Below are 21151 nucleotides of genomic sequence, written 5' to 3' on the forward strand. Positions count from 1 at the left end.
TAAGGGGGGCATATCACTGAAGGAGGCCCGCCTCGAGGGACCGGCCGCCATACGTCGCTCCTCCTCGCCAAGCAGCGAGGTAGACCGGCAAGGAGGAGGGGGCTGTCCGCCCCCCGGGATCGGAACCAGGAGGTCATCCTGGATGGTTGCAATCAATTTGGGCCCCATGGTTTGCATGAGCTCGACAAATTGAGCCTCCAAAAGGGACCTCAACGAAGCCGATATGGAGGGATCCGCACCGAAAGGGGGTCCTCCAGCACGGTCTTCGCGCTCCTTCGTGGCCGAGTGCTTTTGCTTCAAAGCTTTCGGCACCTTGATGACCACGGGTGAAATTGTAGAAGGCGGTACCTGAACCTGAGAGACAGAAGGCACCGGCGCCGAAGACGGGGTCGTAACCGGGACAAACGAAGCCGGTTTGAGGAGACCCGGAGCAGCAGGAGCGGTGGAGGGCTTCCCATGGGAAGGTGAAGCACCAGTCGAAGTCGAAGCTGAAGGGTCTTGCACAGCTTCCATTTTGAACATGAACTCCCACAAAAAAACATCGACGCTTAAACGCCCTCGCTGTGAGTGTGGAACAAGGCTAGCACGATTTCGGGAAATGTTCCGGACCAAGACACTGCAGGCAGCGTCGATGTGGGTCCGTCAGTGAAATCACGCGCTGGCACTTGCTACACTTTTTGAACCGGTGATTGGCCGGGACATAGGCCGATAAAGCTCCGCCGCGAGATCGAAGGAGCGGGGCCTGAGCCATGCGGCCGACCCAGCCGAATCGCTGGAAGAAATTTTTTGTTTCTTTTTTTTTTTTTAGAAAAAGAAATAAAAGAAATAAAACACACGAAAAGAGTAAAAGAAACTCAAAACCGCAGCTATGGAAGGCAAAGAATGGGAGTTCAATCAGCGCAGAAACGAAGAAAGACTTCTCAGCTCCGCGGAAAGAAAAGAACTGAGGAGACACGCCCGGACCATCAGGCGGGAAGGCACTGGCGCATGCGAGGTGCGGGCATCTCAAAACTTCTGAGTTTCTTCAAGCAAGACATGCTTGTGAGACGTCTGTATCGGGGCTCTGTCGGATGACATCACCCACTAGTGAGAATACCTGCCTGCTTGTCCTGGGATAAGCATCTTTGTGATATCTGAATGTGATGGAAAACAGGAAAACTGTAGCTTAGTGCTACTCATAAGTGAGCACTGCATAGTCAAGGCCTGAGGAGCCTCTAGATTTAACTCCTGAAGGGATTGTGAGATTATCCCTATCAGCGTTGATGGTTTAAATCAGTGATTCCCAACCCTGTCCTGGAGGAACACCAGGCCAATCGGGTTTTCAGGCTAGCCCTAATGAATATGCATGAGAGAGATTTGCATATGATGGAAGTGATAGGCATGCAAATTTGCTTCATGCATATTCATTAGGGCTAGCCTGAAAACCCAATTGGCCTGGTGTTCCTCCAGGACAGGGTTGGGAACCACTGGTTTAAATAGTCTGTACACAATGGGGTCCTCACCAAGATCTGAAACGTCCCCCAGATCAGAGTCTTACAATCCTGTGACTGCAGTATCATCCCCCACTGTAGAAGCTCCTGCCAAGGAAAGCAAAAGCATAAAAACAGAATCTTGATCATCTGAGCCATCCCCAAACCGTGGATGGCACTTCTGCTGGGGTATTGTGCTCTTAGAGGGGAACCCCTGGCACTAGCAGGGCTGCAATACCAGACGGATTGATGGTGCCCTTGTTAATCAAATAGGCCTGAAACAACATATTAATAAAATTCAGAGGGGTCTCTGTTTTGAACTTTTTTGATATTTCACTGTCAAATCACAGCTGTGCTTCACCAGGAATGTACTTGTGCTGCCCCCAGGCTCAAATTTTGACTCTTTCCTCAGGTGGATTGGGTCCCAGAACCCCCAAGTGACTCACGTCCCCCCTCACGTGCCACATGGCATGTGCAACATGGGTATTCCTCAGATGCCATCCGCCATAGAGCATGAATCCAAAGTATCCTGACCTGAGGAGTCCATCCCATCTGTTTTTAAGCAAAAACAAGGTGTTTGGAGGCAAAAATAAGCTTTTAATTTCAAATTGGGACATCCAAAATGACTACCATGGCAGCGATTTTAGCACCAAAAACTGCCCGGGGTAGCCACACAGAAAAATCGACTACTGCAATTCTTTATTTAAAGGAATTGCGTTACACGAAATAAAACGATTACAAATTATACAAAATGCATGAATTAAATTAATAACCAAGTCTAAAAAATTTGATCATGTAACACCACTTCTCAAAAATGCTCATTAGCTACCAGTCATTCACAGAATTACTTATAAATTATGTATAATTATTTTTAAAACCCTATATAATAAGACCCCTGCATTCTTATTTAGGTTTCTAATTCCATATACTGCAAAGAGAATTTTACGATCTAGTGAACAAAATCTATTATCTATTCCCTCACTAAAAATTATTAATACGAGACGACAATTTATCTTTTCTTGTACTGCACCGCAGACTTGGAACGCCCTCCCTATTTTTTTACGGGAGGAGAAGGAGTTTGGGAAATTTAAAAATGAGTTAAAAACCTTCCTTTTCAAAGACGCCTTCGCAACTTAATTTTACTATTTTATTGTCTTATTTAACTTTGCTATACTTTTGTTAATTATTACCCCTTTGTATTTTCCCTTAATGTCTTCTCTTTACTTTAAGAATTGTATTTCTTCCCTCCTTACCCATTGTTTAGTAATGTTAATTTAATGTAAATTAGCCCTATTTAAGTATTTGTACGTATTGTATTGTTCCCTAAACAAATGTGAATTTTAAAGTGTACATCGCTTAGAAATCCTGATTAAGCGATTAATCAAGTCACCTAATAAACTTGAAACTGGAAACTTGAAAAATAAAAATTGTGATTTGGGGATTTTTGAGGAGGGAGACCCTAGCACTAACCCTGGAAACCTCCATAAATTTTTTTTAAGGAACCTTCCCCCCCTACTCCCAAATCGATATGCCAGACTGTCAGCCAGCTATTCACTTTGCCATGCTGTGTGCTGGGAGCTGCAGAATGGAAGCTGTAACAGCTTATAGGAAGATCCTCTGCCTCAAAAAGTCTGGAATCCGAACTGCTTGTTTCTTCTGACTGCCTCTTAGACCCAATGCATCGGCCAAAGATCTCAACCCCCTCCAGAAACTGAACACACTAACAACGGGAGGAATGCAGACGGCCTCAATCCTGGAGGAAAAACACCATTGAGTCTGCACTCAAACCCACTAGCGGATGAACCTGGGGTGAGCCAAGATCCCAAGGGAACAGTTCTTCAGCTCCTGAACTATTAATGCAGGCTGTCCAAGTAGCTCCTACTGTCTTCGCTTGTAGGAAGACAACTGAGGAATCGGAGGACAGCCCAGAGGTAAGAGAGGAGGAACAAAAGTATGCAAATGAAGCTTTCTACAATAGTTCTCGCAAGAAGGGACTGACTACCTGCCGAAGGTTCAGGAATAGAGTAGGGTTGTACAAGAAATACACACAGCATATACATATATATGTCACATTAATTGCTGTCCACATATAGGTATACCTAAAAAAGTAAAATATACTAAATATTTACAATACTGGGTTACATAATTTAATCATAGGCATTTTAGATAACTAGCTAGATATAAAAACAGAAAGACAGATAGCTGTAGATATATACATACATACACATATCTTATAGTTCTCCAATATTTATTTCTACAGGAAATATTAATCTTGCACACTCAGTGCTGGTGTTTAACATGCAGGGGGGAGGGGGGAGAGAGGGGAGGGGGAGGAGGGCAGAAATTTAGCCCACTAGCAGTATCTTCTTCAGCTCCAGGAAAGTTTGGAGCCCAGGTCTAATGTTATGTAGCACTTCCATAACTGTGTGAAGTGTGCACAAAGCCCACGTCATACATTCATAGGATATGGTGAAAAATCATTTGGATATTGACTGATGAATACCTGGACAGCCATTATTTTCAATTTCCTGATTTTTGTACAAATGTACTATAACAACACAATTTATGCTGAAGAATACTATTCTACTTAGCCCATATATTAACTTTTTTGCCAGCAGTTCTGGAATGTCTACTACTGACAGTGGAATAAGCAAAAGAAAAAAAAAAAAACCCTCCAAACACCAAAAGTGCTATAACAGTGCACAAAACCAGGTTGCTCTGAGTAAGAAAAAGCCCTCTGACCTAAAAATACATAATCTTCATTTATATCTATATATAAATAACCCTATATACAGCATAGTTAATATAATAGAACTATCTTAAAATTAAAACCTACTTCAGAAGTGATATTTGTCTTTAGCAGATCTTCAACCATGTGCTGAGATTCAATCAACATGAGTGCATCTGTGCTTCCAACTTGTTTCTCATGAGAATCAATAACCAAGATATCGTTGTGTGTAAAATTAATAGGTTCCATGGTCATGTCTATGCTGACTGATACGTTCTCTGTCACTTTTTGGCTTACTTCCAAATTGTACATATCTTTACTGGACATCCTAAAATCTAGTGCTGGTGTTGAAGTTGCCCAAGACTGAGGCATAGGATCATATTTCTCCACAGTGAAAAACTGATCTTCAGCAACAAGCTCTGGAGTTAATAGAATTGAACTTTCCCCAAATAATTCTTGTCCAACATTCTAGAAAACAGAATTAAAAGTTGCCAACAGAAGTGTCACAAAATTATTGAGGAAGCACTATAGCAGACTTATAAAAACTTCTTGAGAGGTTAATTGAAAGAAAGAAGAAATCATAAACAAGACAGAACTTCCTTTTTTTCAAAAAACATTAGTTCATATATAGCACAGGATTTGCATTTTTCTCTGTAGTTCCATGAACCATAAACAGCCTGTAATACTAGCAACATTTCCTTTACTGATGAAACTACAGAGATGCTCTATAAGCTGAGATACTGGCACAAAGTAAACCAAATATATAAAATAATTTCATTTTGATTGCCAATGTTTTTTCCATCAAGAGAGGTTATTATAAGAAATTTAAAGAGGTGTGGAGACCATTAATTGAGTATTATAATAAATAAATAATTATATTTATCCCCATTAAATATATGTAGGGGGGAGGAGGGATGGGTGGGTTTTATGACATTATGAGGGGTAATATATGGAAAGGGAGGGAGGGGAGATAGTTTATGGTATAAAATGAATGTAGAGTTTCAAGTGAAGAATGTATAGTATGACTTGAATTATTGTACACTTGTTTGCATAATGTAAAAACGAATAAAGATATTTAAAAAAAAAAAAAAAATTTCATTTTACATAATTTGCAGCAAAATCAATTGAAAGAAATGTGTTTATTAAAGCAGAGTATGTTCAGGCTGTAAATAATAATATCCAGGAAGGTATTCAGTAATAAGAAGTATGATGGATGCTAGTCTTGGGTAGCTAGTGCAGCTGGATACAGTAAAGATCAGTAACTGAAAACAGCGGTCCCAGCAGTGAGCACCCCAGTCCGACAGGCCGTATCCGTCACGAGAGGGATCCCCTCCATGATCAGAAGAGGCTGCAAGATTTGGAACAAACCTATGTGGGTATCTCATGGCATTTTGGTTAATTATTGCAGAAATCCACTATAGGCTCATGGATTACAAAGGTTTTCTTATGCAGGTTGCTGTGAGGTGCTGTTGACTGCCAGTAGCTTTATAGAAGTGGTCTCAATCTCGCAGCCCGAGGGCCACATGTAAAATAAAAAAAGTTTCTTGATTATATGTCTCTTTAGCTATAAATTACAATATTATTATTAAGACTTAGCCAAAAGGAAAGATTTATAAACTATAAAGAGTTTTACCTCATGCAAAATTGTCATTCTTTAATAAGACATTAACTATTTTTTCAAAAAGTGGCCCTGCATAGGGTTTGAGTTTGAGACCACTGCATATAAGATATGTATACTCTGTTACTGGAATGGAACGAGATCTCCAAGAGAACGAGAACCAGAAGGCCTTGAGCATGCGCAGATGCTCAAGGCCCAGCCCAGGCAAGAGGCGGGAGCTCACATTCACACTTACAACGAGCAGAAGGGGTAAGGACCAAGTGCTTGGGAGGAAGGGCGGATGGATGGCGCTTTCAGCATGGGGGTGCTTTGCGGTTCTCGCGGGGGGGGGGGAGGGTTGTGATGCCGGTTCGGGGGGGTGCGATGCCGGTTAGAGCGGGGGAGGGGGTGATGGAGCAGCATCAGTAGCCTCGGGGGGGGGTTGGTGGAACGAATTGTTCAAGTTTCCATTATCTTCTAAGGGGAAAGTTGCTTTAATATACGAGTGTTTTGGTTTAAGAGCATGCTTCTGGAACAAATTATGCTCTTAAACCAAGGTACCACTGTATATAGTAATTAAACCAGGCATTATACACAGCTTTATATTTGCACATCTGACATTACATTTTCTATTTCTAGTTTATATTTTTTATTTCAAATGTTAAAATGTCTAAAATATATCAAATGAATGTGCAAGTTACTGCTAATGAACATTAGAACCTAACGGATGTAGCGGTATATAAGAAATAAATTACATTACATATGGGCAGATGTATTAACAAGTAATATAATGCTTTTACCACAAATGTTATCCTTGTTCAAACAAGTTCTTCCTTTAATCTCATCAGCTGCCATTAATAAAATACACATATTATACTTACATCTGAAATAGATGATGGAAGTGAGAGCTGATTACTATAGTTCAGATCTCCATTACAAGAACTGCCATGTAGTGCAATGAGAGAGACTTGTAAGGCGTTGTCATTCTCTTGAGAATATGGCAATTCAAATGTTGATGTATCTGCTAAGTCAGTTTCACTTGAATCCACCTAAGAAATGCAATTTAATTAGTCAGATGATCTACTGTCCACAGAGTATCACTGTTAATTTGAAGACACTTAATTATATGTTTTACACTAGAGCTGTTGTTGTCATTAGCATCCAAGACCTGCGAAGAATTCAAATATTTGATTTGTGATTTATATAATGAATAAATCAAAAATTATATAAACCACCAGTAACCAAAATGTTATTGAAAGGATTTTATAAACAGGGGGAACAAGCCTCAGATTATGGAGTTATACCCATAACAGGTTTTCTCAAAGAGACAAGTCAAGTTGTTCTCTTGCTCCTACTTACATCACTGGCTTAGGCCCATCCACCCTAATTTTTAAACTACAATACAGTGGAATCTTGGTTTACGAGCATAATTCGTTCCAGAAGCATGCTCATAAACCAAATTGCTCGTATATCTTTTTTTGTTTTATAAATCTTTATTCATTTTCTTATGTTACAACAAGTGTATCACATAAACTTATTAGAAACTTGAATATACACACTTGATTAATTCTTATATTAACATCAAATTTAACATTTCTTTAAAAATTAATATAAAGGTATATTATTATGTCAGAAATCTAAATTTATATCATTCTTATTGAATATAATAATCCCCCACCCCTCCCAAACAATAATACATAAAATCAACTTTATTGCAATTTCATTGCTCGTATATCAAAGCGAGTTTCCCCATAGGAAGTAAGGGAAACTCGCTTGATTAGTTCCACCTCCCCTCCCCCACCCCGAGGCCACCGGCGTTGCTCTACTTTACCCCCCACCCCCGAGGTCACCTACACCGCTCCACATCCCACGCGATCTGACATTGCCCCCCCTCGATCCGGCATCCTCCCCCGCTCACGTTGCCCCCTCCTCCAGCTGCGATCTGGCATCTCGGAGAGAACGAGAACTAGAAGGCCTTAAGCATGCGCAGATGCTCATGGCCCAGCATAAGCAACAGGGAGGATCTTCGGGCACCAGCACTGGCATGATCTGTGTGTTGGTGCCGGTGCCAGAGCGGGGTAAGCGATTGTGTTTGGGTAGGGGATGCCGGATCGTGGCGGGGGGCTGACGCGAGTGTGTGGGGGGGGAGGCCTCGCAAATCGAGGCAAGCTCAGTTTCCGAGGTGCAGATTTTGCAAATGTTTTGCTCGTCTTGCAAAACACTCGCAAACCGCAGCACTCGTAAACCAAGGTTTGACTGTACTTTAATTCGTTCATTTAATTCATTACTTATTGTTTTTAAAAAAATATTATTTTTTTTGCTTAAAATTCAAATAATATAGCTCTTCTACTTCATATTAAATTAAATAATCAATCACCTAACAATTCATTTTGGAACACAGAACTGACAGAAAAAAGTACTCATCTTAGGAAAGTAAACTGGTGCTTTAAAGTGCTGCATTGAAAAGTGCAATTGTGCTATAAACTTGTAGCTTCTTTTAATTCATTTCTGCTTATAAAGCTTAAAGTGCATAACTCCTGCTCTAGAAAACCAAGGCCATTGCACTTTAAGGGGTCCTTTTATCAAGCCGCGTTAGTGGGTTAGCGCTTCGGACATAAAATCCTTTCAATATCATTTTGGTTACTGGTGGTTTATATAATTTTTGATTTACTTAATAGGTAACCACCTGGGTTTTTCCTGTTTATTTATATAATGAATATGCATGTTGATTTGTGATCCATCTAGAATTGTACAGATAAAGAATATAAATTTTGTAAATAAATAAGAGCATTTATTGCCTCCTATTCAGGAGGCACTAAGGTCTGGATTCTCTATACAGTGCTGATATCAGCGGCCACCTAAAAAGCAGATGACAATCACATGTCAATTATGCAACGGTGCCCTATAATCATGTTTCCACGAAAGATAGGTGCTGGAAATGTAAGTCTACAATTCCAGCATCTATCTACGCCATTAATTGTGCCTATGTATGCGCTTAAGGCTGCCTAATGCCACTTCCGGCGTTAGCCATGGCCATATTGGCATTCAGCGGCCTAAAGCACCTACAAAGGAACTTATTTGCCTTTTTTGCCATTTTAAATGGTGTTTGTTACTTAACTTAGGCGCTATTTCTATAATTTCCCCCTAAGGGCATTAAGTCTATGTTATCTGGTTAGTGTGAGCTAATAAGAACGAATTAGCCAGATAGAGCAAGAATGCCCACACTCCATAAAAATATATATTTTTTAAAATAATATGTGCTTTAACACATTTTGCAATAGCCTTGTTTTTCACACTAATGACACATTAAAGGCTTAACTCCCATTAGTAAAAGGGCTCCTATACTTTTGGAAACAGTAGGAATTGGTCAATAAAAGTTTGGTTGATGAAACTATTATCTCTTTATTCTGTTTCATTATGGAAGCTCATTAACAAATAATAATAAAGCTAGCAGAAGATACTCATGGCAACCCCAATTCCCCCAATCCCTGCCAGATAGCACTGGTCCCACTGCTGCTGTGCTTTCATATCTGCCTCCTCCAACTCAGATGGGAAAATCCAGCTGCCTTCTGGATCCAATGACTCCTCTAAGCTGTAAGAGCACAGCAGCAGTGAGACAAAGGGGTACTATAGAGCAAAGTTGGGGGAATGAGTGCTGGGACTTCCACAAGTTGTTTGGTGAGTGCCTCCAGGAGCTTCTGCATCTTGATATCCCACAGGGACAGCTCCTTGGCTACATAAAAAGAAATGAGGTTCTTGCCTGCTAATTTTCTTTCTGTTTGCCTGTAGACTGGTATAGTCTTTACAAATGGGTTATATACCTCACTGCTACCAGCAGGTGGAGACTGAGAACAAACTTGTATATCAGGATAGTTTCCCCTCTTGTAATCCAATCCAGTTTGCCGAATAGCCAAGCACAACCAATGGGTTATATACCTCACTGTTACCAGCAGGTGGACACTGAGAACAAACCTGTATATCAGGATAGTTTCTCCTCTTGCAATCTAATCCAGTCTGCCGAATAGCCAAGCAGAACCTAGGAAACACTTCAACTGAAAACAGTAACACACACTTCGAACAGGAGTGTAAACACAACAAACACTGGTAAACTACTGTTGGAACATGTGTAAAACTGAATGCTGGTATAGAAAGCATCCCCACAGCTCATCAGCTAAGCCAGCTGAGCCATAGCCGCTGTTCTTACTTCTCCCCGGCCCTTAAAAAATACTAGAACCAGCAGAAAAAACCAAAATCTGCATGTGAATAAAACAAAAACCCGCAATCACCGCACAAAGACAGATAGGGTGGGGGACTATACCAGTCTACAGGCTAACAGAAAGAAAATTAGCAGGTAAAAACCTAATTTCTCCTTCTGTATCGCCTAGTACGGGGGTCGGCAACCTGCGGCTCCAGAGCCGCATGCGGCTCTTTTCCACCTTTGCTGCGGCTCCGGTAGTGTGTCACGCAGGCATGCAGCTTAAGTCCGGCGTCGCGGCGGGAAATAGCCATGCTGAGCAGTGAGCTCAGCACATACACAGATGAAAGCCTTGCTTGCTGATTGGTCCGGCGGCCCCGCCCCGCCGTGCCGCCGGACCAATCAGCAAGCAAGGCTTTCATCTGTGTAGTGCTGAGCTCACTGCTCAGCATGGCTATTTCCCGCCGCGACGCTGGACTTGTAAGGTGCACGAATGAAAAAGAAATCATCCTGGCCGGGGTCGGTGTCATGTTCCGGAGATCTACAGCCTTCCTATCTCCCTCTCCCTTCTACCTGCTTCCGGCCACATCCCCTGCTCCGCGGCTCTCTTCGGCAACTCAGCAGCAGCTTCTGACGTCGGGGCCTACCCTCTGCGAGTCCCGCTTGTTTCAACTTCCTTTTTCCACAAAGGCGGGACTCGTAGAGGGAAGGCCTCGATGTCGGCAGCTTGTCTTGATCACCGCTGCTGACGAGTTGCTGAAGAGAGCCGCGGAGCAGGGGGGTGTTGCCAGGTGCAGGTAGAAGGGAGAGGGCCAGATGCAGGACTCGTGGGTGAGGGAGGAGAAGAGAAAGAGAAAGAGAGAGGGGAGGGAAACAAAAGGAAATATTTCAAACTGGGCTGGGCCGGAGTGGAGGGAGGGTGGAAAGATTCTAGCTACAGGGTGCAGTAACAAAGGAAAAGGGGGGAAAGCTGAAAATGGAGATAGTGACACAAAGAAGAGAAAGGGTAAGCAGGACCTACTGAATAAGGATAGAGATACAGAGGGGACATGAAGAGGAGGTGAAATAGAGACATAGAAGTAATGCTGAAAAAGTGTGTGGGGGGAGATAAAGACATTGAAAGGGCAAATGGTGAACATGGCGTAAAGATAAGGACAGAGACAAATGAAGATTCTGAAAAAGTGGTGAGATAGGGATATAGGTGAGATGGACACAAAGAAGGGTGATGCTGGAAAATAGGTGGAATGGTAATTCTGACAGACACAGAAGGGAAATGCTGGATCAAGGAGAGATGGGGCTCAGGCTGGATGGAATGAGGAGAAATGCCTTGTTGGCCCGGAACTTCCTCTCCTACGTCAGAATTGACGTCAGGGAGCGGAATGCTGGTCAGCGCAACACTTCTGCAGGGAAAGCTTGGGACGGCGGTGGCTTGGGGGTTGTTCCCCGATTGCGGTGGCAGCAAACCGAGTGGCTTGGGGGACGGCACGGAGACAGAAAGAAGGGGGAACAGGGAGACAGAAAGAAAAAGTTGGGGGAGAGAATGAGGTCTGGAGGAGAGGAAACATACAGGAGGCTGAAAGAAAGGAAGAAAGATTGGATGCACAGTCAGAAGAAGAAAGTGCAACCAGAGACTCATGAAATCACCAAATAGCAAAGGTAGGAAAAATGATTTTATTTTCAATTTAGTGATCCTGTATATAGCATTAAGATAAGAAACAATATATGCAGTGTTAGATTTGTTTTATAATGGTTTTGCGGCTCCAAGTTTTTTTTTTCTTTTCGAAAACGGGTCCAAGTGGCTCTTTATGTCTTAAAGGTTGCAGACCCCTGGCCTAGTAGAATAGTATAGTCCTTACGAATGGGACGTACCAAAGCAGTACCCATTAAGGGTGGGACCCCAAAGGGCCGACACCAGAACACGTTCACCGAATACTGCGTCCCGACGCACTTGAACATCCACACGGTAGTATCTTACAAAGGAATGCAGAGAAGACCAAACTGCAGCCTTGCAAATATCCACTGGAGGCACTAGAGAAGACTCAGCACAAGAAGCTGCCTGACCCCTAGTGGAATGAGCCTTGAGAAATTCTGGAACAGGCTTCTTCTTCAGAAGATAAGCAGAAGCAATAGTCTCCTTGATCCAGCGCGCAATAGCAGCCTTAGAAGGGCCATCCCGAGAATCCAAGATGGCGTCTGGTACCTGTTGACTGGAGGGACACCATGAGAGTTGCTGATCGCTGGAGCGGATTTTCCTGTTGTTTTTTTCCTGCGATGCCAAAGAGAAGGGGTAGGAGTGCCACTGCAGCCTCGTGGCACTCCGAGGTCCCCCCTCTCGCTACTATTGAGCAGTTTTTGCAGCGTCTTCAGAGCGAGCCAGTTATGTCGGGGAGTCGCCCTCTGGACCCATCAGCATGGAGTGACGCTGACCCGGAAGTCCTTGGGCTAGAAACAACTCTGAGCCCCGACCAAAGGAATCCTTCCCTCTCCCCCTTCCCCTGCTGAATGCTAGCTCACCACGTGAAGGGAGTGAGCCAGGAGTGGCAGCACGCCCTGACCGAGAGGATGAACCATCTGGAAGCCAGCTAATAGAGGTCTCGACAGACTGTTTAAGCCCAGAGACTTCACCAGAGGTCATACTACTATTGGAGGAGATGACCAGGATTGGCAGACAGAAAATGGACAAGGTGAGCCAAAACAAATTTTACAGGGAATTTCCTTTTACTCAGAGAAGCCAATAGAAGTTACCCTGGACTCAATATGGGACTTGGTTTCCAAACTAGGAGACACTTTGACTAAACAGACAAGAAATTTCCAATGTTAAAGTTAAAGTAGGAGATATTGAGAAAGAAGTGACTATGTTTTAAATTCTTTATTCATTTTTGCATGTTACAAGTGTAGCAGATAAACTCATATGAACTTAAAAATACACACTTGATTAACTCTCATATAATACATTAAGTATAACAGTTCATTACAAATTAATATTCTATAATATTTTAAATATTATGTAATAAACCAAATATTTAAATTATTCTTATTAAATAGAAAATCCTCCCCTCCCACCACAATATTACATACAAGTACCATTGCATTGAAACTATTGATATAATAATATATTATGAAATAAAAATAAAACCCACCCATTTCCCTTCTAATCAAATATCTTATCTTGGGAAAAGTTAATCATTCATTACAAAAATCTGTTAATTGTCCCCACATCTTCTGAAATTTACCAAAATATCCTTTTGGTGGAATTCTGTATGTCATATATACAAAATGGAACGTACAATAGAAAGAAGTGACTATGATTAAACAAGTTCAATCAACAATAATAAAAGATAACCAGATTATTAGAAGAAAATTAAAGACAATGGAAAATAGTTATCGAGCCAATAACCTACGCTTGCTGAATTTTCCAAAAGTTCCTTCTATAAGTCCAAGGGAAATGGTAAAAAGGTACTTCACGGAGATTTTGAAAATTCCTGAGGACTCAATAACTCCCTTTACTCAGGTGTATTATTTGCCCAGTAAAGAATTGCAACAGCAAGCAGAAGATCAGAATCAGGAGCAGGATCTTCAATTAGATTTGACAGCAATCTTGGAAGTATCTGATAAGGATTTGGCTAAACCAGCAACTCTCCTATTATCCCTGGCATTATTGCCAGATAAAGAATGGATATTAAAAATTTTCTTCAAAAATAAACAAGGAGTTTCTAGGTTTGAAAATTCAAATTTTCCCAGATGTTAGTAAAGAGACTCAAAATTGCAGACAATTTATTTTATTGAAACCAGGTGTCACTCAGTTGGGCGGTATCTTTTTCTTACGTTTCCCATGTAAATGTATTGTAAGGTATCAAGGTAATAAATATGTGTGTTTTGAACAGGCTCAACTTACAACCTTCTTGACGCTGAAACGCCTGGAAAAGGAACATTGGACTAGTAAATTAGAGTTATGCTCCTCGAACCAAACACAGATACCTTTTTTGCTTAGTGTATATCTTTTGATTTTCCTTTAATATTCACTCATAAATTCTTGGATCAAAAATATGGACTTGAGATTGTTTGAAGTAAAATTATTGTAAAAAAAAAAATTATTTTGTTTTCCAAATGCTGCATTAACATACAATCTTTCTGTACAAAATATTTGATTTTGTTAAAATGCAAAATTGATAAATAAATAAATTAATTAATTAATTTAAAAAAAGAAGCGCCATCCCCCTTATGAGGACCTGCGAGGACAAAGAGATGATCTGATTTCCTGATCTCCTGGGTCCTCTGCACATAAGACCGAAGGACCCAACTAACATCCAACTTGCGCAACTGTCTCTGCTCGGAAAAGCCCTCCCGGCTACCCAACACCGGAAGGAGCACTGCCTGATTGACATGAAAATGAGAAACTACCTTTGGCAGAAAGGAAGGAACAGGCCTCAAGACAATCCGTTCCCTAGAAAACTCAAAGAAGGGAGCCCTACAAGAGAAAGCCTACAGCTCAGAAACATGTCTAGCTGAAGTAATGGCCACCAAGAAGACCGCTTTAAGAACATAATAACATAACATAACATAAGAATGCCATCTCCGGATCAGACCCTTGGTCCATCAAGTCCGGCGATCCGCACACGCGGAGGCCCCGCCAGGTGTACCCTGGCATAGTTTTAGTCCCCATATCACTCTAAGCTTCTCGTAAAGAGAAATGCATCTAGCTTACCCTTACCCATGTCACTCTATGCCACTCATAAGGAGATGTACATCTAACTTACCCTTAAATCCTAGAACGGTGGATTCCGCAATTACCTCTTCTGGGAGAGCATTCCAGGTGTCCACCACTTGTTGCGTGAAGCAGAACTTCCTGATATTTGTCCTGAACTTGTCCACCCCTTAGCTTCAGTCCATGTCCTCTTGTCCGTGTCACATTGGACATTGTAAATAATGTTTTTTCCTGCTCTATTTTGTCAGTTCCTTTCAGTATTTTGCCTCACAGTCTCCTTTTCTCAAGGGGGAACAACCTCAATCTCTTAAGTCGTTCCTCATAATCCAAGTTCTCCATACCTTTCACCAGCTTTGTTGCTCGTCTCTGCACCCTCTCCAGCAGTTTTATATCCTTCTTTAGATATGGAGACCAATGCTGGACGCAGTATTCCAAGTGTGGTCTGACCATTGCTCTAAGAGTAAGGTCAGACCATTGCTTTAAGAGTAAGATCTTTCAAAAGCAGTCGCCCAATGGTTTAAAAGGAGGGCGCACTAGAACTGAGAGAGCCAGGTTCAGATCTCAAGATGGAACAGAGGGTCGTATTGGAGGCTTGAGCAATTTGGTCGCCCGCAAGAAGCGAATCACATCCAGAATGGCAGTCAAACGCTGACCTTTCAACAACCCACAAGGCCGCAAGCTGAACCCGGAGAGAAGACCAAGCTAGGCTCCTGTCCAGGCCATCCTGCAAAAACTCTAGGATGTTAGGCAGGGAAGCACGAAAAGAGACCACTTCACGCACAGCATTCCATTCCTCAAATAGACGCCAAACCCTCACATAAGCCCGAGAGGTGGAAAGCCTCCCGGACCCCAAGAGAGTTGAGATCCAGTTATCTGAATATCCCTTCTTACCTAGGCGTCCCCTTTCAAGAGCCAAGGCATAAGACAGAAGGGACCCGAATCGAACATTGGAATGGGACCCTGAGTCAAAAGGTCATCCAAGAGAGGCAGAGGAAGAGAATCCGCCACCAGATGCCTCACCAGATTTGCGTACCATGGTCATCGAGGCCAATCCGGAGCCACCAGAACCACGAGGCCCGGATGGCGAATTATGTGAAGAACTCTGCCCACTAATGGCCACAGAGTGAACACATACAATATCCCCTTTGTTGGTCATGGTTGAACCACAGCATCCAGGTCCTCAGCCTGACCATCTCTGCGATGACTGAAGAAGCAGGTTGTTTTGGCGTTGACACTTGTGGCCATCAGGTGAGGGGCTGACCCCAAGACTGCACTAGCAACTGAAAGGCCACTGGGCTTAGACACCACTCTCCAGGATCTAGCACATGATGACTTAGGAAGTCCACTTGAACATTCTCCACTCCAGCTATGTGGGATGCTGATATTTATTGAAGGTGCAACTCCACCCAGACCATGAGCAGAGCCGCCTCCTGTGCTACCAAAATGCTCTTGGTGCCCCCCTGATGATTGACACAGGCCACCACCGTGGCATTGTCGAACAGAACCCTGACTGACTTACCCATCAGAAAGGACTGGAAGGCTAGCAACACCAGACGGATGGCTCTGGTCTCCAAGACATTGATCGACCTCCTCCGTAGACTAGGTGCCCTGAGCTGAGTGACCTAGACATTGAGCTCCCCAACCGAGAAGACTGGCATCCGTGAGCAGCACCGTCCACTGCGGCTGATCCAGACTCGCCACTAACGAAGACTGCCCCAAGCTAAGCCCAGAAGCAGAACAGGGTGATCCAGGTTGTGCCTCTGAGTTGACCACCTCCGAAGAGCATACTGAAGAGGACGCATGTGGGCCTGCGACCACCTGACTACATCGAGGGAAGCCGTCATCGACCCCAAGACTTGGAGAAAATCCTGCGCCCGAGGACACTGGGACGCCATAAGCAGGCGAATCTGAGATTGCAATTTGCTTACCCAAGCTTCCAGAAGGAAGACCTTCCCCAAAGAGGTGTCAAACAGCACTCCTAGATACTCCAGGTGCTGAAAGGGAGACAGCCGGCTCTTGGCAAGGTTAACTACCCAGCCCAGCAACTGCAGAAACTCCACCATCCGAGCTATGACCCAGGTGCTCTCCTGTAACAATTTCACTTGAATCAACCAGTCGTCCAGGTAGGGATGAACTAGGATGCCCTCTTTTCGCAACGCCGCCACAACGACCATCACCTTGGTGAACGTCCGCGGAGACGTGGCCAGACCAAAGGAAGTGCACAGAACTGATAATGTTGCCCCAAGATTGCAAAGCACAGGAAGTGATGATGGGAGGCCCAAATAGGAATGTGCAAGTAGGCCTCAATCAGATCTAGAGAGGTCAGAAACTCTCACGGCTGAACCACCAGAATCACAGACCGCAGAGTTTCCATACGTGAAGAGCCCTGTTGACCCCCTTCAAATCCAGGATGGGCTGAAAGGCCCCTTCTTTCTTTGGCACCACAAAGTAAATCGAGTACCAACCTGTGCCCCACTCCTGCGGGGGAACAGGAACCACTGCGTAGAGATCTAACAATCTTTGAAGGGTCTGGCAAAAGGCCTGCTGTTTCCACGCCACCTGCAAGGGAGAAGCGAGAAAATGGTCTGGCAAGGAACAGGCAAACTCCAGAGCATAACTGTCCCGAATAGAACCCATTGATTGGACGTGATGTCTGCCTACTATGGATAAAAATCCCTCAGCTAGGCATCTACCGGAACCAAGATGGGTGCCGGCAAGGAGTCATTGGGCAGGATGGGCGGCAGGAGACCCAGTGAGGGCGCTCCCCGAATCCCAGTGGACCCCACAAAAGGACTGCATGGCTGGAAGTACCTGCCTCTAGAGAGTCCAGGAGACTGAAAAGAAGCAGCCCCTCAACCAGGGAGGAAGTGGCAGAAATCACACCCACAAGCAGTGCTACCTCAAGCCCTTTAGACTGGCCCACTTCAGGATTTTTTTTTTTTTTTAATTTTCACTTAGTCAGAACAGACTCCACAGCTCTCAAAACTGGAGGGCTGACCAAGTAGGGGGCCAGGCTGCCGGCTGAGGCACCTCTACAAAAATGTGGGGAGGTGGAGGAAGATGGGGGAGGGACCCAGCACGAGACCCACTAAGTTTAACACATCCGAGGTCGGACGGATCCCCAAACAGGACCTGTCCAAGCTCTATCCGGCACAAAAGGTAAACCTAGGCGTCCAAAATAAAATTCCAACAGTACTAAGAGGGGAATCAAATTAGTCTTCCTACCTGCTTTAATGGAGACTGAGGAAGACTGGATTGGATTGCAAGAGGAGAAGCTATCCTAATATACAAGATTGTTCTCAGTCTCCACCTGCTGATAGCAGTAAGGTATATAACCCATTCGTAAGGACTATACCAGTCTACCAGGCGATACAGAAACATATGCACTTCCAGTTTATAGTTTATTCAAGGTTTGATATATCAACATTTGGATATATCAGCAGATTAGCTTACAATCTTAATTAACTTAAGTTCATAACATAAAAATAAATAGAAAATAAATATATATAGAGATAGAAAAAAAACTGCTATCTTGTCTGAGCTCTCTGGGGAGGATGGGATCTAAAACAAATTAAATAAATAAATGTATCCATGTCCTCACTTAATCATGCCATAATCAGGTCTCATAAGTATCCCTGAATAGAAATGTCTGAATAGAACTAGGGATTGGGACTTGTATACCGTCTTTTGTAGTTTTATAATCGCACTCAAAATGGTTTACATACAGGTATACTTCAAACATTTTCCCTATCTGTCCTAGTGGGTTCAAAATCTATCAAATATACCTGGAACAGTGGAAGATTAAGTGACTTTTTCAGGGTCACAGGGAGCAGCATAGGATTTGAACCTACCAGCTCAGAGTGCTGAGGCTGTAGCTATAACCACTACGCCACACTCTACTTAAGACCTTTCTTAAACATCTGGTAAGATGGTTCCATTCATAAAAGTGTATTTAAGTGTTCCAAAGGAAAGTACCTACTACACTAAAAATAGAATGATGAATTGAATCCAAGTGTATATGTCTAAAGGATGGAGCTGCAGCAGGAATTTATATGTAATTTTAAATGCATTTCTTTATTATGGTTCTCTTCAGGGCGATGGACTCCTGACGAAAGCTCTAGCTGAAACACAGCTATGTCAAGTCCCTACAGTAAAATGTGATACTGGTTTTATCAAGTGTCTCTACAATAAAGTGTGATATTGTTCTAACCATTCTGATTTGTTACTGGTAATCTCACTATCTGTTATCTGTTGTGCTGCCCCTCTGAGGTTTCAACTGACAAGAAGGTTCTTTTGAGAAAAGTGCAAGTGCTCAGTGATAAATAAGATAATGGAAAAGAAACTAAGAACCAGAGTGACAGAGTTTATATAAAAGTAGTATTTTAAGAAACTGTATTCTGTGAGAAATTAGAACCTATAGTTGTTCTTTTAGTATGGACTAACTTTTTTTTTAACATTTAATAAGTTTGACTGCTATACTGACAAGACTTGAAATGTCTAAGATTTGAAGTTCTATAAGCAAAATATTGCAGTAATTGATACTATTCAAAACTGTGTAATGAATTATCATTCTTAATGCCTTGGTAGAAAACAAGAACTTTATTGAATAAATCATATGCAACTTTAAGAAAAATTTCTTAGATACGACACATTTACCGTATTTTTCGCTCTATAAGACGCACCTGACATAAGACGCACCCACCTGTAGAGGAGGAAAAACCAAGAAAAAAAATTCTGAACCAAATAGTGTTCCCTGTATCTCCTCTGGTGGTCTAGTAGTAGGCTGGGCCAGGGTACAGGGCTCGTCTAGTGGTGGGCATGTCTAATGGTAGGCACGTCTAGTGGCAGCCAGCCAGTCAGCCCCCAGCCAGTGCCAAGCCAGCCAACCAACCAGTCAACCTACCCCCAAGCCAGCCAGCCCCCAGCCAACCCCAAACAAGTCAGCCTGCTCCCAGCTCGTGTCAAGCCAGCCAGCCCCAGCCAGCCCCCAAGCCAGCCAGCCAGCCAATCCCAAGGCAACCAGCCAACCCACCCCAAGCCAACCAGCCCCTAGCCAACCCCAAGCCAGCCAGCCAACTAGCCAACCCACCCCAAGCCAGTCAGCCAGCCCCCAGTCAACCCAGCCAGTCCCAAGCCAGCCAGTCCAAAGGCAAAGGCAGGCACCCCCATACCTTTTTGGGCATCCCAGCGGTCCAGTGCGCTTTCCGCGCTCCTGCCTCGTTTCCCCTGCTCTCTTCTGGCAGCGTCTGCGGCACAGCAGTGCACAAGGCAGGTGTGCACTTTTTGCGTGCGTACCTGCTTGGTTCCGCACTGCACTCCAAATGGCTGCCTATCAGTTCTCGTCCCACTCCTTAAGACGCACCCTTATTTCCACCCCCTTTTTGGGGGTGGAAAAAGTGCATCTTATGAAGCGAAAAATATGGTAGTTTAAATAAGTCATCATCAAAATATTACTCCCAGGATTCTTAATGAAGAGAGCATGCCAGACATATAGGGGAGCTGGGAGTGCATGGTTTTCTCCAATTGGAAAATCATGTCCTTAGTCTTTTCAGGATTTTGTTTCACCTTCCCAATTTGCAAACCTAGCAAGCTTCACATTAACAAAGCAATCTCTTAAGCATTTACGAGGGGTGTTCAATAATTTATCTACCCGAGTATGAAAGAAAGTAGCAAGCATGTTGAAACAAGTCTGTGCATGTTGTGACGTGACTCAAGGTTACTCATACACAGTTGTGGCTCAGTGCAAGTCTAACATTCCAAGAGACAGGATGTCAGGAGAGTCCTTCTGTGTTAACACCATTGAAGGGGAGACATGGATAGACCCCCAAACGAAGTGTACTATAACATCTTCAGTGAATACGAATTGTCAAACAGCAGGGGTTGTATATATTTTGGTGTGCCCCTGTAATTTAGTATATGTAGGCCGTACTTCAAGGCCTATTCATATCCAACTAAACGAGCATAAATCATGTATAAAAACAAAGACAATACATGCTCCCATGGTTGAACACTGTGTAACCTTGGGGCATGAAGCGAGTCAGCTAAAATGGAGAGTTGGGAGGGAGGGAAGGTTAAATGTAAATATGGAAGAATGTTTGAATTATAAGGAGCAACGTTGGATCTATACGTTGAATACAGTTATTCCACACGGGCTAAATTTAGAACTGGAGTGGACATCTTTGGTCTGATTTGTAGATTTGAATGGGAGAGGGATCCTTTAAAGTTTTTTAATAAAGTTTTCTAATACTGTAATGGGCCATCCTCTGATGTCAGGCTCTCACATCATCAAGTGGGCTGGGCCTCAGAGCCGGCCCGATGTATTAAAATGGAAGAACGCTGCCGGCTCCTCTGTAAAACATTTGAGGAGGTCGATAGTAAAAGAGGTAAGAGAGACGGATATTTTAAACAAGTCTGGTATATCTACAAGGGTTAGATATCTCAGTCTTTTATACAAGAG

The 21151-nt window shown here is 43.2% G+C and overlaps 1 protein-coding gene across 9 annotated transcripts in view; it reads right to left on the reverse strand.

The window, feature by feature from the left end:
- The window catches only part of MPDZ (multiple PDZ domain crumbs cell polarity complex component), a 550514-nt gene that overhangs the window by 330697 nt on the left and 198666 nt on the right, over positions 1-21151 (reverse strand). For all 9 annotated transcript variants that reach the window (XM_033918951.1, XM_033918923.1, XM_033918958.1 and 6 more), the window contains 2 exons: positions 6676-6843; positions 4306-4665 (listed from right to left, as the gene is read on the reverse strand). In XM_033918951.1, coding sequence (XP_033774842.1) covers positions 4306-4665; positions 6676-6843 — 528 coding nt within the window. The remainder of the gene's footprint in view (positions 1-4305; positions 4666-6675; positions 6844-21151) is intronic.

The sequence above is a fragment of the Geotrypetes seraphini genome, chromosome 1 (assembly GCF_902459505.1).
Source record: "Geotrypetes seraphini chromosome 1, aGeoSer1.1, whole genome shotgun sequence".
Taxonomy (NCBI): domain Eukaryota; kingdom Metazoa; phylum Chordata; class Amphibia; order Gymnophiona; family Dermophiidae; genus Geotrypetes; species Geotrypetes seraphini.